The 12973-nt window shown below is 34.5% G+C and overlaps 1 protein-coding gene across 2 annotated transcripts; it reads right to left on the bottom strand.

The window, feature by feature from the left end:
• Positions 1–1690: 1690 nt before the first annotated feature.
• On the bottom strand, positions 1691–9331 carry LOC108997408 (protein IMPAIRED IN BABA-INDUCED STERILITY 1-like). Of its 2 annotated transcripts, XM_018973671.2 has the most exons (10): positions 9166–9331; positions 8607–9024; positions 7397–7681; positions 6751–7068; positions 5726–5953; positions 5100–5197; positions 4376–4466; positions 3763–4296; positions 2745–2877; positions 1691–2065 (listed from the first exon to the last, which is right to left on the bottom strand). In XM_018973671.2, the coding sequence occupies exons 2-10, from the start codon at positions 8997–8999 to the stop codon at positions 2046–2048; spliced, it is 2100 nt and encodes a 699-aa protein (XP_018829216.2). In that variant the 5' UTR covers positions 9000–9024; positions 9166–9331; the 3' UTR covers positions 1691–2045. The 2 variants fall into 2 exon arrangements, with proteins under 2 accessions (XP_018829216.2, XP_018829225.2); XM_018973680.2 differs by having other exon boundaries at positions 7607–7681; positions 8607–9331.
• Positions 9332–12973: the final 3642 nt, after the last annotated feature.

The raw sequence follows: 12973 nt of genomic DNA, 5'->3' as shown, positions 1-12973 counted from the left end.
ATATATATATATATATATATACATATATATTTATATAAACACTGTTCTTTATTCTTGATCTTATCAACGTAGTTGCACCGTTATGTGGCGCTTGCGAAGTAATATTTATTCAAGTAGTTAAAATGTGCTATATCAACTAAGTGTGATTAAGAATGATAAAATATAGAATAAAGAGTAGCATTACTTGTAGAGAAAAGATATTTACAACCGTGAATTATGTAACCGTAGTGTAATCGCTTTGAAAAAAATGAATAAAATATGGGATACACATGAAAAAAATTAATTTTTTAATAGTAGACCTCATTCTTTTTCGAAACGATTATATGACGTTTACACAATTCATAATTGTATATAGAATTACGTATGATATATATATACCTTGCAGGGTTGTACTCCATGTGCACAAATGCAACCGTAGAAAATGATGTTAATAGTGTTTTCTCAGGGAGTTAGTATATTCTGGTTTGGGCTGGACCAAGGCCCAGCTTGAATATTACATTCCATGTCCATAGAAATAGAAGTTCGAGAAATGTCTCCTCAATCGGTAAGGGACTCTTCTCCATGTAGAAACCAAGGAATATTGAAGTACTTCATTGTTCCAATGATAGCTCATAGTATACTTATGATTTCTGGGAAGGACTTGGCTAGATTTATAAGAAGGAATCTAGATGATCATGGGTTAAAAAATACATGTAAAAAAAAAAAAACCAATTATGCCTAACGGGAGTTGGGTGGACGTAGCACCGTCCATAGACATATATACCCTTTATCATTTTTTAAATCATACATGAAATTTTATTTATGTATAAAACGGCTAGAGAGAATCAGAGCAGAAGAATTACTCATAGCTAGTACACATAAGTCTGATATTTTTCTACTTTGCCCGATGATTACAAATACGAACATGTGATTCGCAGGTGTAGGTGGGAGTTTGTTATAAAAAACGTTTGATCTAACAAAGGAATCTAAAAAGAGATAATGTTTCCATCTTGATGTGATTGGATATGATACATTAGATTATAAAACAACTTTTTGTGCACAATAGATTTGACGTATCACATTAAATAATATCAGTTTGTATACTTACTTTTGTAAGATCTTTTTGTAAATCTAACATTGCTCGTCTATTATATATGTCATAGTCACATTGATATTTACTTAATGAGAAATGATTGTTACAGTCGTGAGTGTGCAAACGTCGTGTAATCACTTTGAAAAAAGTGAATAAATACGAAACTCACATGAAAAAAAATTAATTTTTTAATAATAGACGCTACTTTTTTTCAAAGCGGCTGCACGCCTTTTATGCATTCCACGACTGTATATAGTATTACTCGCGAGTACACAAGCGCCACGCAATCCTTTTGGAAAGAATGAAGTCTACTATTAAAAAATTAATTTTTTTTATATATGTCTCATCTTTACTCACTTCTTTCAAAAAAATTGTATGCATTTATACATTTCACGATTACAAATATTATTTCTCTTTTAAAAAATATAGATGCTAGAGGGATTGTTAGATAGACTTCCTTCCACATGGAAGTCAGATTACTTAATTCAATTATTTGCTGACACGCCTTTTCTTTTGCCATGCTGACACTTCCACCTTTTTTTTTTTTTTTTTAATCCACTTAAAAGGCTTAAAAAGGAATTAGAAAAGTAAGTAATGCCAAAGGATGAGAAAGAGAGGTGAACCTGTTAACTTGAGCTTTATGAACCATGATCATGTACAAGACTCTTCTCAAACATATCACCAGTTATACATACATAGCCTGATGGTTTTCATCACATCAGAAAAAAAGAGATGCTAAATCCCAATGAAATAATTAAAAAAAATATATATATATATTGACTGGAAGAGAACAGCCCAGACACTCCAAACCCTCATTTTTTCACTTGCCTGATCTTCTATAGGTAAAAGGTGTTTCATCGGGCATGGTGTGCAGATAGATGTTCATCCATGAGGGGAAGTCTGTTATAATCAGATTTTGTCTTTGGTAGCTGAATCTCTTCCCAGATCATTGAAACGAAACATATCTGATAACTTACTTCCCATGCTTTTTACCTGCAGTTCAAAAATCACATTGTTAGCCACCAATCCCCCAAAAAACACAAAACACAAGCACGCGTGCCACACAAACACACACAACCACACACACACAGTGGCCTTAATGACTTTTTGATTGCATATCAAACTCTCTTTTCATATGATCAAATATCGATACTGTCACCAGTGGCCTTTGGCTACACTGGCACCAAGGCCCCCGTTCTCATCTTGAGAGCTGCAGTTTGACTCCCCCCTCCCTCGTTCGCTCGTTGTGCAGGAAATATATATATACATACATAAAAATATATATATATATATATATATGTATATATCCATACTCTCACAACCGAGGAAAATAGCACTGAGATTCAGGGGAAAAAAGGGGGTTTTGGAAGAAGTGTTCTCACCCAATTTATCCATTCCTTGTTTCCTTTCACTTATTTTCTTTTCATTTTCATTTTCTTTTTTCTTTGTTGGAGGGGGAGTATGACTTGAATTAATTGCCGAATTAAGTTTGTAGCTATACTATGGGTGCTAAGAGTGGGATTGAGAAAGTCATGTGAAGACATAATTGGAATGAGAAGCAATAAAAAAAAGAAAAAAAGATTAAAATCAAAATAAGAAAAACACAGGTTACAATCATAATATAGAGAATTGGACCACAATTGCCGAAGCTGTATTGCCATTATCATTATACCTCTTTGGAACCATGAGTTTCGCACGGTCCGGCGGATGTGGCGTTCATGGTTCTCCAAAAGTTCATCAACTCTGTTTGATTGAGATAATAAGGGTCCTGAAAATTCAACCTTGTCCCCTTCATCCTGGTAGCCCTGTCACAGAGCCAAGATTAATCAACAAAAGATATCAACTTCAAAAACTGAGAAAACTGATGCGTGGGATCGTTCTTGCAATTTCTTGATACATTTCAAGCTTTACTAAAAAGCAGGCAAATGAGTTTTCACCTAATCACGGTTTCAAACTTCAACTATTTTAAACAAATCTTGAATCACTTTCAATTTCAAACCATCTAAAATATAACTTTTGGGCTTATCAATACAAACGGTTTTACATTACAACTGATTGGAAATTTAAATGGACAATGTGCCTTGAAACTCCAAAAACACCTCTCTTTTGATCATAAATAAAGCTTAATTTATAAAAAAAAAAAAACCCAAAACAGAGACAATGATACAAACTAAAATTGAGTCATACCACATTGGGCTCCAAACGTTACAATTACCAGATAACAGATCAATTATTTTTAGCAGTCAATACCTTTATTCTATTTGATGTAAAAAGCGACATCTAGTTCTACGTTCAAATGATGTTTCTTTTATCTCATTTTTGTCTTAACAGGAGTCAAAATGGAGACTTTGTATTGATGCGTATAAAATAAATAAATAAAATAAAAATGAGAAATATGTTTTGAAACTGAAATCGTTTCATCCCGCATCAAGTTCTAAAAGTTATAACCTTACCAGATTGCTTCTATTTGAAACTGAAATCAATTTTTACCACATCCAGTTCTAGAAGTTACAAACTTTACCAGATTGCTCCGTTTTTAGTTGTATTTTCCTCTCTTTTCCCAAATTGCTTCTTTTACATTACAACTGATAATTCCTTTTTGAGTTTTTTTTTTTTTATAGGTTCAGATGGAGACTGTTGAAAATAAAATCAATACAGACCACATCTGGTTCCAAAAGTTACAAGCTTACCAGATTGCTTCTTTTGGCTACAATTTCCTCTCTTTCATACTGAGCCATTGACAGTTCCTGAGAGTGGTACTCATCAGAAGCATCAAATGAATCTGGATGCTCAAGCTTGCACCAATTATTCTGCATGAGAAGCTTCAAAACCTTATGTGAATCATGGCCTCTACAATTTGAGCGGGTCCCAGTTATAACATCCTCATTTTTGTGCCTTCTGTAGTCAACATTGCTCCTTGCATGCAATGCAGCGGCAGGTTCTACAACACTAAAAGTTTGTCCTCTTGAAATAGTCGTACTGTGTGATCTTAAGGATGCATCATCGTTTCTCCTTTTTGCCCATGCAAAGTTACTTGATGCAGAAACTTGTAAGGGTCTAGAAAAAGGATTTTCGACTTGAGATGCGTTCTTTACATCGGAAACCTCTCCAAGACTATCAACTGATGGCTTTTGTGCCCCCCTATCTTTAGTGGAATTTACTTCTCTTAGAATATGTCCATCGCTACCATTGATCTTATGAGAATCTTGAGCTTTTGCCATTTCCTGTAAGATAAGAACAAGTATAGCAGTGAGATCTTACTACCCCATTTTGACTACACCAGAGAGAGAGAGAGAGAGAGACCTCTGCTGGTGCCAATTTACAGAATTCGTGGAGTTTTCTTGAAGGCTTTCTTGTAATTTCAGGTCCACGAACTCTCCCACCAATCCTTTTCCTGAAAATTTCAGCAAATTTTATTTTAGTTTTTACCAGCTAATATAACATAATTCTACAACAGCAAGTGATGCTGAATGTTGTAGGAATCAACATATTGATGACCAAGTATTAATTTCTCAGCATCACAATACATTTTCCAAACCTAAGAAGACATACCAATCCATAGGGGAATAATTGTCCTAAGAAAATAAAACAGGTCTTCTATGTTTTTACATAAAATTTAAAAAGTAGCTAACTAAATGATTCTGTTCTTAATATTTAATTGATCACAATTTAGGATTTTAATAATTTAACTCATGTTTCTTTCCTGGTGATGATGTCATAGACCAAAATGAGCATTCTTAACAAAGGACTCAGTCTCTCCCCAAGGATCGGCCAATTCACATTGGGCATTCAATACCATAAGCTATCTTCAAACACTAATCAAGTCATTCTAGGTCAATTTTTTTTTTTTTTAACATGCTTCAGTTTAATAGCTTCACTTCATATACTGGCCATAATTGACAACTAAGCTCAAACAATTTTTAATTTGTTATGACGTGATGTCCAAAATACCAGTTATTCTTAATTCTTATCTCTCAAAGGAAATACGCAAAACTTTCAACAACATAATGAAAATGAGAATCCTCACCTCTTTGTCTCCTCACGACTTTTTGCGTCGATCTCTTTGCAAGGAGGGTATACTGGCAAGCTTGATGGATCACATGCATGAGGCTTTGTTGTGAAGTACTGAATATAGTATGGAAAGAATGTCATAATGAGAATCCTAAATGATTAAAATGTAAAAAAGATTATGAAATTATGGGAAGCATGCGGTGTTTATTTGGTTTTGAAGCACGAAAGTGCAACAAATATGGGAAATATAAAATACTTGATAAGAGTATTAAGAATATAATATAAATAATTAAAAATCTACCTCTTTCCCATTAGCTTAAGCTTTGGGACAAGTGGTGATTTCACAAAGAAAAAGGAAATATGGAATAAGAAAAAAACTCATTCATAAATAAGAACTGAGGTGCCATTTATCATCCTCTTAACTGATTGGAACACTGTTTCTTATCTTCTGCATATTTGAGAATAATTTGATGCCATATCAGGGAATGATAATTAAAATGATCACATATAGTATTTTTCAAATAAGAATTTCCAGTAATATGGACTTGAAAGCCATATCAGGTATCAACAACGATTGTCTTCCCAACCACCACATCAATAATTCATATGAGACAAAATAATCACATGACTTTGCATAATTACCTCAGATGCAAGAGCAGAGGAGGCTGTCCCTCGCTTGCAGGGTTCTACGGAAAGAAGAGTTTCTAGCAGGCTTATGGTGGTTTTTGGTAAATTTTTAAAGGCCTCCTGAAGACAACTATTATAAGGTTGCTGTGGTTTGAATAGGGTTGCATGAGGAAGTTTGGTTTTTTTCCAGTATTCATCAGCTGGGGATCCACAAAGCTTGAAAATTTTGTGCAATTGCTCAACCTGTAGAGGAAAGGCAAACCTATAAGAACTTGAACAGGATACTTCAAAAGAAAATGTGAACAACCAGTTTGTACAATTTATATGTACAACATACTTGTAGCAGTCTACATATGTATCCGGATTGCCCATAGGCTTTGACTCTAGTGGATGAGTGGGAATGGTATAACAGAGTGGCATTCATCAAATCCCCCCAATATGCATGTTTATAACTACTATAATCAAATTAGACAACTAAAACACAAAGGGGAAGTTTCTGTTGTGAAAAATGATTTGTACAGTCCTAGGGGTGGAAGCCCCGTGCAGGCCCTTTGAAAAGAAAACTAGGACCCACATGAAAAAGTCATGGTGGGTATTAAGTTTACTTTAGTACAATATGGCACTCTCATGATTTCAACCCCAAAAAACATCCTCAAAGATACATTATTAGAGGGAAAAGTCTAAAAATAATGACCTTGAAGTTTAAATAAAGTGCCTGATTTGATATTATATTCGTTAGTTTCAATTATTTTTGTTTGTTGAAAAAAAAAAAGAAGATGCTTGAAAGGACAAGTTCCAGCAATTTTCTAATCATTGGAAGACTTCACCCTTGAAGTTTTCTCCAGTCCATTCACACCCTTGTACTGGTTTTCCTCTCCATTATTTAATGATTGCACTATTTGTGATCACCTTGTCTTGGAGAAATCAGTTTTCCCATTTCTGGTTCTAGTAATCTGAGTCGTTTCTACTGAAACTATACTCAGAGGTTTAAAAGACAAGATTTTAGAAATGGAAATCGTCATGCTTCATTAAGGTATTACCTCTGTTCTCCCTTGAAGGATAGCTTTTCCTAGTATTAGTTCTGCAAATACACAGCCAACACTCCAGAGATCTACAGATGCTCCATATTCAGTCGAACCCAGCAGAAGTTCAGGAGGACGGTACCATAAGGTGACAACACGACTGGTTAGGGGTTGACTATGCCCAGAACTATGAAAATTTGCCAATCCAAAATCAGCCACCTTTAAAATTCCCCTATTATTAATCAAAATATTTGATCCTTTAATATCTCGATGCATTACTCCCCTTGAGTGGCAGTGGTCAAGTCCAAATAACAACTGCTTCATGTAGCATTTAATCTACAAAATAAAGTCAACCGCATTTCTTTTAGTACTCGATTATAAAGGTAACCCACTACAGCACTACTTGGAAACGAGAGGATATAAAAATTTTACCATTAGTTTCATAATGATTTTGCAAAGTTTCAAAATGGGTTTACCTGATTTTGTTGACATTATGACAAACTCAACTCATCATTTTAGTAATGAGATTTACTAACATATTCAAACTTATTATGGAATTCTAGTGACTACAGACATTAAATCTTCTCATGTAAGTGTCGAATCAAAACAGCCCCATAATAAAACTATTTGACTGTTTGATTGTTAGGGAAGAAGGTGCGCAAACCTGTGACTCACTGAACTTGATGTCTGGGCAAGATAACAGTCCTGTAATATCATGTTCCATGTAGTCGAATACAAGGTATATGCTACATGATACACGGGAAGTAATTAAACCTTCCAGTTTTATGATATTTGGATGGTCAAACCTGCGTAGAATCATAATTTCTCGTGCCATAAACCTAACACTCTCAGGATCAAAATTATCAAACCGCACCTTCTTCAGGGCAACTATCCTCCCAGTTTCCGTGTTGCGTGCTCGGAAAACACTGCTATATGTTCCCTGTCCAATCTACTCAAGCAGTTGAAATTGAATACAATCATGATCAGAAACACACAACACAGTAAGCAGTAGAATTTTGATGCAGTATTGAACATTCTGCCCGTAGATTGTACTCCAAAACAGGAAATAGAAACAACAGTAACAAAACTCAAGTGAAATTTAAGCAGTTAAATGCAAGCCAAATAATAAAAAGAAGAATTGATTCCTCACTTCTGGAAAGTAATTTGATGACTTAAAACACTATCTCTAGGGACGAAGAGCAAGAATCCAAGCCTTACAAGGTGCCTTCTCCTCAAAATGAAATAATTTTCACAGAATCGTATGGCAAACAAGATTTTACTTAATATGGTAAAGCCAGCAGAATAGTAGGATTGAAACCATTACATTTTGATGAGAAAAAGAATACATGTCCCCTGAGCACTCCAGAAAACTTGGGCAAATTCTGGTCTGGGTAATTATGAGTAAATGCGCATGCACGGGACGGGGCATTCGTTTCCATGTTTTTTTTTTTAAGAAATTCGTTTCCATGTAAACTGGTTTAAAGATTCATTTTCCCTGAATTTCCATGTATAACAAACATGTAAAAAGACCAGAACTGGTTAAAGAAATCAAATGTTCGAAGAAGAGGTCCCAAAATGTCAATATACAAAGCATCATAAAGTATGTTGAAATAAAACTACAAAAAAACACTTCACATAAAAATTTGTAATCTCTCAATCCAAACCGAGCCTATTAACAAACTTGAAAAATGCAAAGTAAGATCAAAGGAATTTAAAAAAATATGGAGAAAAAACACACAAAAAAGACTATTATAGAAGAATATTTTACAACCTTTTCAACAGTGTAACCAAAATTAAAATGAATAAAAAAAAAGAGTAAACGTTTTGAATAATGGTTAATGACTTGAATAAAGAACATTTTACATGTATATTACCTTTTCTAATTTTTCAAAGCCGTCGCCTCGGAGAGGAATCCAGCCTTGAATGGCTTCGCCGGCGACGGCACTGAGCCAAGCAGGCCAGCCAGCCGCCACGTGCTCCGCCTCCAAGTACTTTTGTAAATTCCCCAATCTGAAGCTCAATGATGAATAGTTCACGTTCGAACTCGGTCTCCCGGACTCACCCAACTCGACACCACTCAACCCCACCACCACCAACGACTTGCCACTCTTTTTCGTAATATTACTACCATTCCCCTTCTCATTCTCTCCCGAACCGGTTCGTATACGACCCGATTTACCCGACCCGACACCGCTGTCCAGGAACGCACCGAAATGGTCCAAAGCAGGCGTCACCGGCACTGCCTGCTTGGAGCTGACGCAACCCATCTGCTACAACTCCGGCAACAAACGCCTGTCGACCGAGAAGTTTCGTTAACTGGACCCACGTTAGTCAAGCCACTAAGATTGAGGCATAGAGGAGCAAGCAGGACTAAGACTAATAGAGAAGGTACAGAAGCAAAATAGCGCTATATAAATTAGATTCAACACAAACCCAAAAGCATTCCAAAAATTCCTTTTCGTTTCCGTCCTTTTCTTCCACTTTTCTCTCCTCTCAGCTTCTTTTGTATGTTTCAGTTCGGCGACGATTGCGGGAGATATGGCGGATAACAGCAATCTACGGCACCCACATGGCCACATGAGTATGCCGTATGGGAAGTGCATGGGAGTCACGAGAGGGAATAAGAAGGTCTTCCCAACAGCTGCGGAGGCATGCCATTTTACGGCATCCAATGGGAAAAGCGCGTGCGTCGCATGGCAAGGATTTTTAGCTGGTTTGATTACAAAAAACGAAATTATCCCATTTTATTTCATCACATATGATTATTATAATTTTTTCAAATCCTCATATAAAATATAAAATATAATAAATAATTTAAATTTTTTAAATTTTAAAATAAAAATTATATTATAATAATATTTTATTCAATTTTCAATAAAATATCTTATTTTATCTTAACTACGCAACCAAACAGGACCTATTTGTTTGACAGAGGATTTTGAGTTTTTTGTTAAAAAATTCTACTCATTATCTACATACAACACAACACATAACGTGATGTCCCTAAATTTCGCTTAGGATTGGACAGACATCTGAGGTGTTAAGACACGCAACACAAGGTTACCTGCCTCCCGTTCAGGACATTTAATATGCAATGTTCTCAACATGCATCTAGCATTATGCAAAATTCGTAACGGATAATTTTTTTCTTTAACAATACTATGCACCAAACTGAAAATCACAAATACTTAAAGCGTAATCCATTCATACTTAACAAAATAAACATCCACGATTACAGTACGGATCTCAGAAGACTATAATCTCAAAATATGGGAGACCAGACTCCATATTTACATTATCAAAATACATTACTGGGCCAATTCGTCGAGTAACTCGCGTAACTCGACAACGAGACAAGAATACTATCCAAAGACCTAACTATGGAGGCTGCAAGCTTCGTGTTGCGTCGACGGCGTCTAGTCAACCTCCTCCAGTCTGCCAGTGTCTGCTCCTTGCTCTGATCCTGACACATCGCCTACCATTCGGAGGGAATGATAGTTGAGACTACTAAGGTGAGATTTGATTACAAATCTCAGCAAGTTAACATGAAACTTTTACACAGGTTAATGATGTATGCATGACAGTAAAAACATGAATGCATAATCAAAGTCGTAAGTAAGCATAACATAACTTGACATATAGTATGACATAAATGACATAACTTGAACTGAAGCTGAAACTTAGTTTGACGTGACATGACATGTACGTGAACTTAAAACATAACATAAACTAGCAACATAGTATGAACGTGAACTTGAGACATAATATGAACTTGAAACATAGCATGAACATGAATATACATAATTTGAACATAAACATGAACATAACATGAATTTGAGTATGACATAACATAAACGTGAACTTGAAATATAACGTGAACGTGAACATAACATAACATGAAGGTGAACTTGAAACATAATATGGCTTGAAGCATAGTATGAACGTGAACATACATAACATGAACATAAACATAACATGAACTTGAAACATATTTTTGTCTCATGGGGTCACTATGATTGAATAGTCTTATCTCATAGGGTTACCATGATTGCGTAATCTCATCTCATGGGGTTACCATGATTGTGCAATCTTATCTCATGGGGTTACCATGATTGACTTGAACTTGAGACTTGACATGAACGTAAACTTGAACATAACATAAGGTGAAACATGACTTGAACGTGAAATACATGAATTTGAAATCTTATTCAATAGACTTAATTAATAAAGTGACTATATAAGTGCTACACGGGTTCTCCTGAGCCGTGTGTCCCTGCCATTACTGTATCACAATACATGTGTTTATACCAACTGTGAGTGCGTTAATACGTACTCCACAGTTGCTGTGGTCTTACATATTTTACGTGTCACAATCGCTGTGTCTCACATAGTATATACTTCATAGTTGTTATGGCCTCATACTTCATGCTCCACAGTTGTTGTAGTCCCACGAATTGTTTGTGCCACACTTGCTGTAGACACACGTAAAATAAAGTGTGGCTCCATTGGCGTTAGTGTCTGGATTGCTTTGATGACTAGCTAGTTAGGCCCCATTCGTAATATGTTGATTGTACTTCGTTAACCTAGAAAATTTCACACCTATTGAGATGAATAACTTAACAAGACTGTTCTTGAGATACACAAACTGTATTTAAGACGGGATGACATTAATACAAAAAGATAGAAATCCAGATGTAGTGTAACGTGATATGAACGTAAAACGATATATATATGACATACTTTGAGACATAAATGTAATATGCAACATTTCATAACATGACATACATGTAACAAACAATAGTTCATAATATGGCATAATATGTAACAAACAATATTTCGTAACATGACATAATATGTGACAGTGAATATTACGTGACATGACATACATGTAACATATATCATACGTAATATGACATGCAACATATAGTAACATAAGACAGAATATATTGTATAACAGATAAGTATTTCATGACAGAATAATTCGTATAATAGATAAACATTGATGACATAGCATAGTATGACATATATAACAACATATGAAAATAAATTGTAATTTCCTTACCCATCACACATACACAGTAAACTGATAGTAAGTTAACAGTTAACTTACCTCGATAGTCGCGTTTTATGAGAATAAAGTGCGAAATACGAGAAACTGCAAGAGGATATTCTAAAAGTTAGAAAATAATTTACTAACAATTAAAAATGTGAAAAGAGACAACTTAGAGTAAATTATCATTTTACTCTCTAAATGTGAGAAAATGACTATTTTACCTATAACTTAAGGATTTCACATCCTAACTCCAAAAATTACCAAAATTTACATTGCTCATGTAAATTTTGTCCTATACTCAAATATCAACTCAGAAAAATTTAAAACTATGGAAAAATCACTATGACCGAAACATACATAGGTAATTTCTCTTGATTTTGGTTGCAATTCTTTCAAATTTCAAAACTCATGATTAAAAAAACATTTTCTTCTAATATACTCATAACATATTCCTAAGAATAATCATATTTTGAATCATGAACAAAAGTCATCAAAATCACTAAAACCATATTTGAACTTTTTGGTTTTACTTCTAAATTCAAAACAGATTTTTGTTTCTAACTTGTTTTGATCAACCACTTGATCCATGACTTATAAAGATGTGATATTCAAATCAAAACATTACATGGTTTAAAAAGGTGTCCTAACATAGGTCCAAGCTTCAAACTTAAGATCACATGGTTAAACATCAACCAAAACGTAAGCCAAGAACATCATCACTTTGGCCTAATTGAAAATCTCATTGCATAAAATTCCATATCTTTGAAACTAACATCAAATATCTTCAAAATATCATTTTAACATGTATATAAGAGGTTTAGGATCTTCAAATAAAAACATCAAAGCCATTGGAATAAGATGAAACCATAAAAGATTTAAACTTTCTCAAAACATAAACTGTTTTTCCTCTTTCAGTTTCTAAGTTTCTAGATTTAAGAAAATATTTCACTAAAACTTTTAATCATGCAACAAATACTCAACCAATGATCATATGCACATGTTAACAGTACTCTATAAAAATTTCGGACCAAAATCTATTCATTAACTTGGTAAAAAACTCCAAAATATAACACACTCTCTAGTTTATTGCTCAGAATGACATTTCTGGGGTTTAAACAACTTTCTATACATCAAATGATCTCCAAATGGAACAAATAATGTATCCACTTAAGATAGACTAAAAAAGGA

This window comes from Juglans regia, chromosome 9 (assembly GCF_001411555.2).
Source record: "Juglans regia cultivar Chandler chromosome 9, Walnut 2.0, whole genome shotgun sequence".
Classification (NCBI taxonomy): Eukaryota; Viridiplantae; Streptophyta; class Magnoliopsida; order Fagales; family Juglandaceae; genus Juglans; species Juglans regia.
The sequence above is the reverse complement of the archived record's forward strand: the minus strand, read 5'-3'. Positions and strand labels throughout refer to the sequence as shown.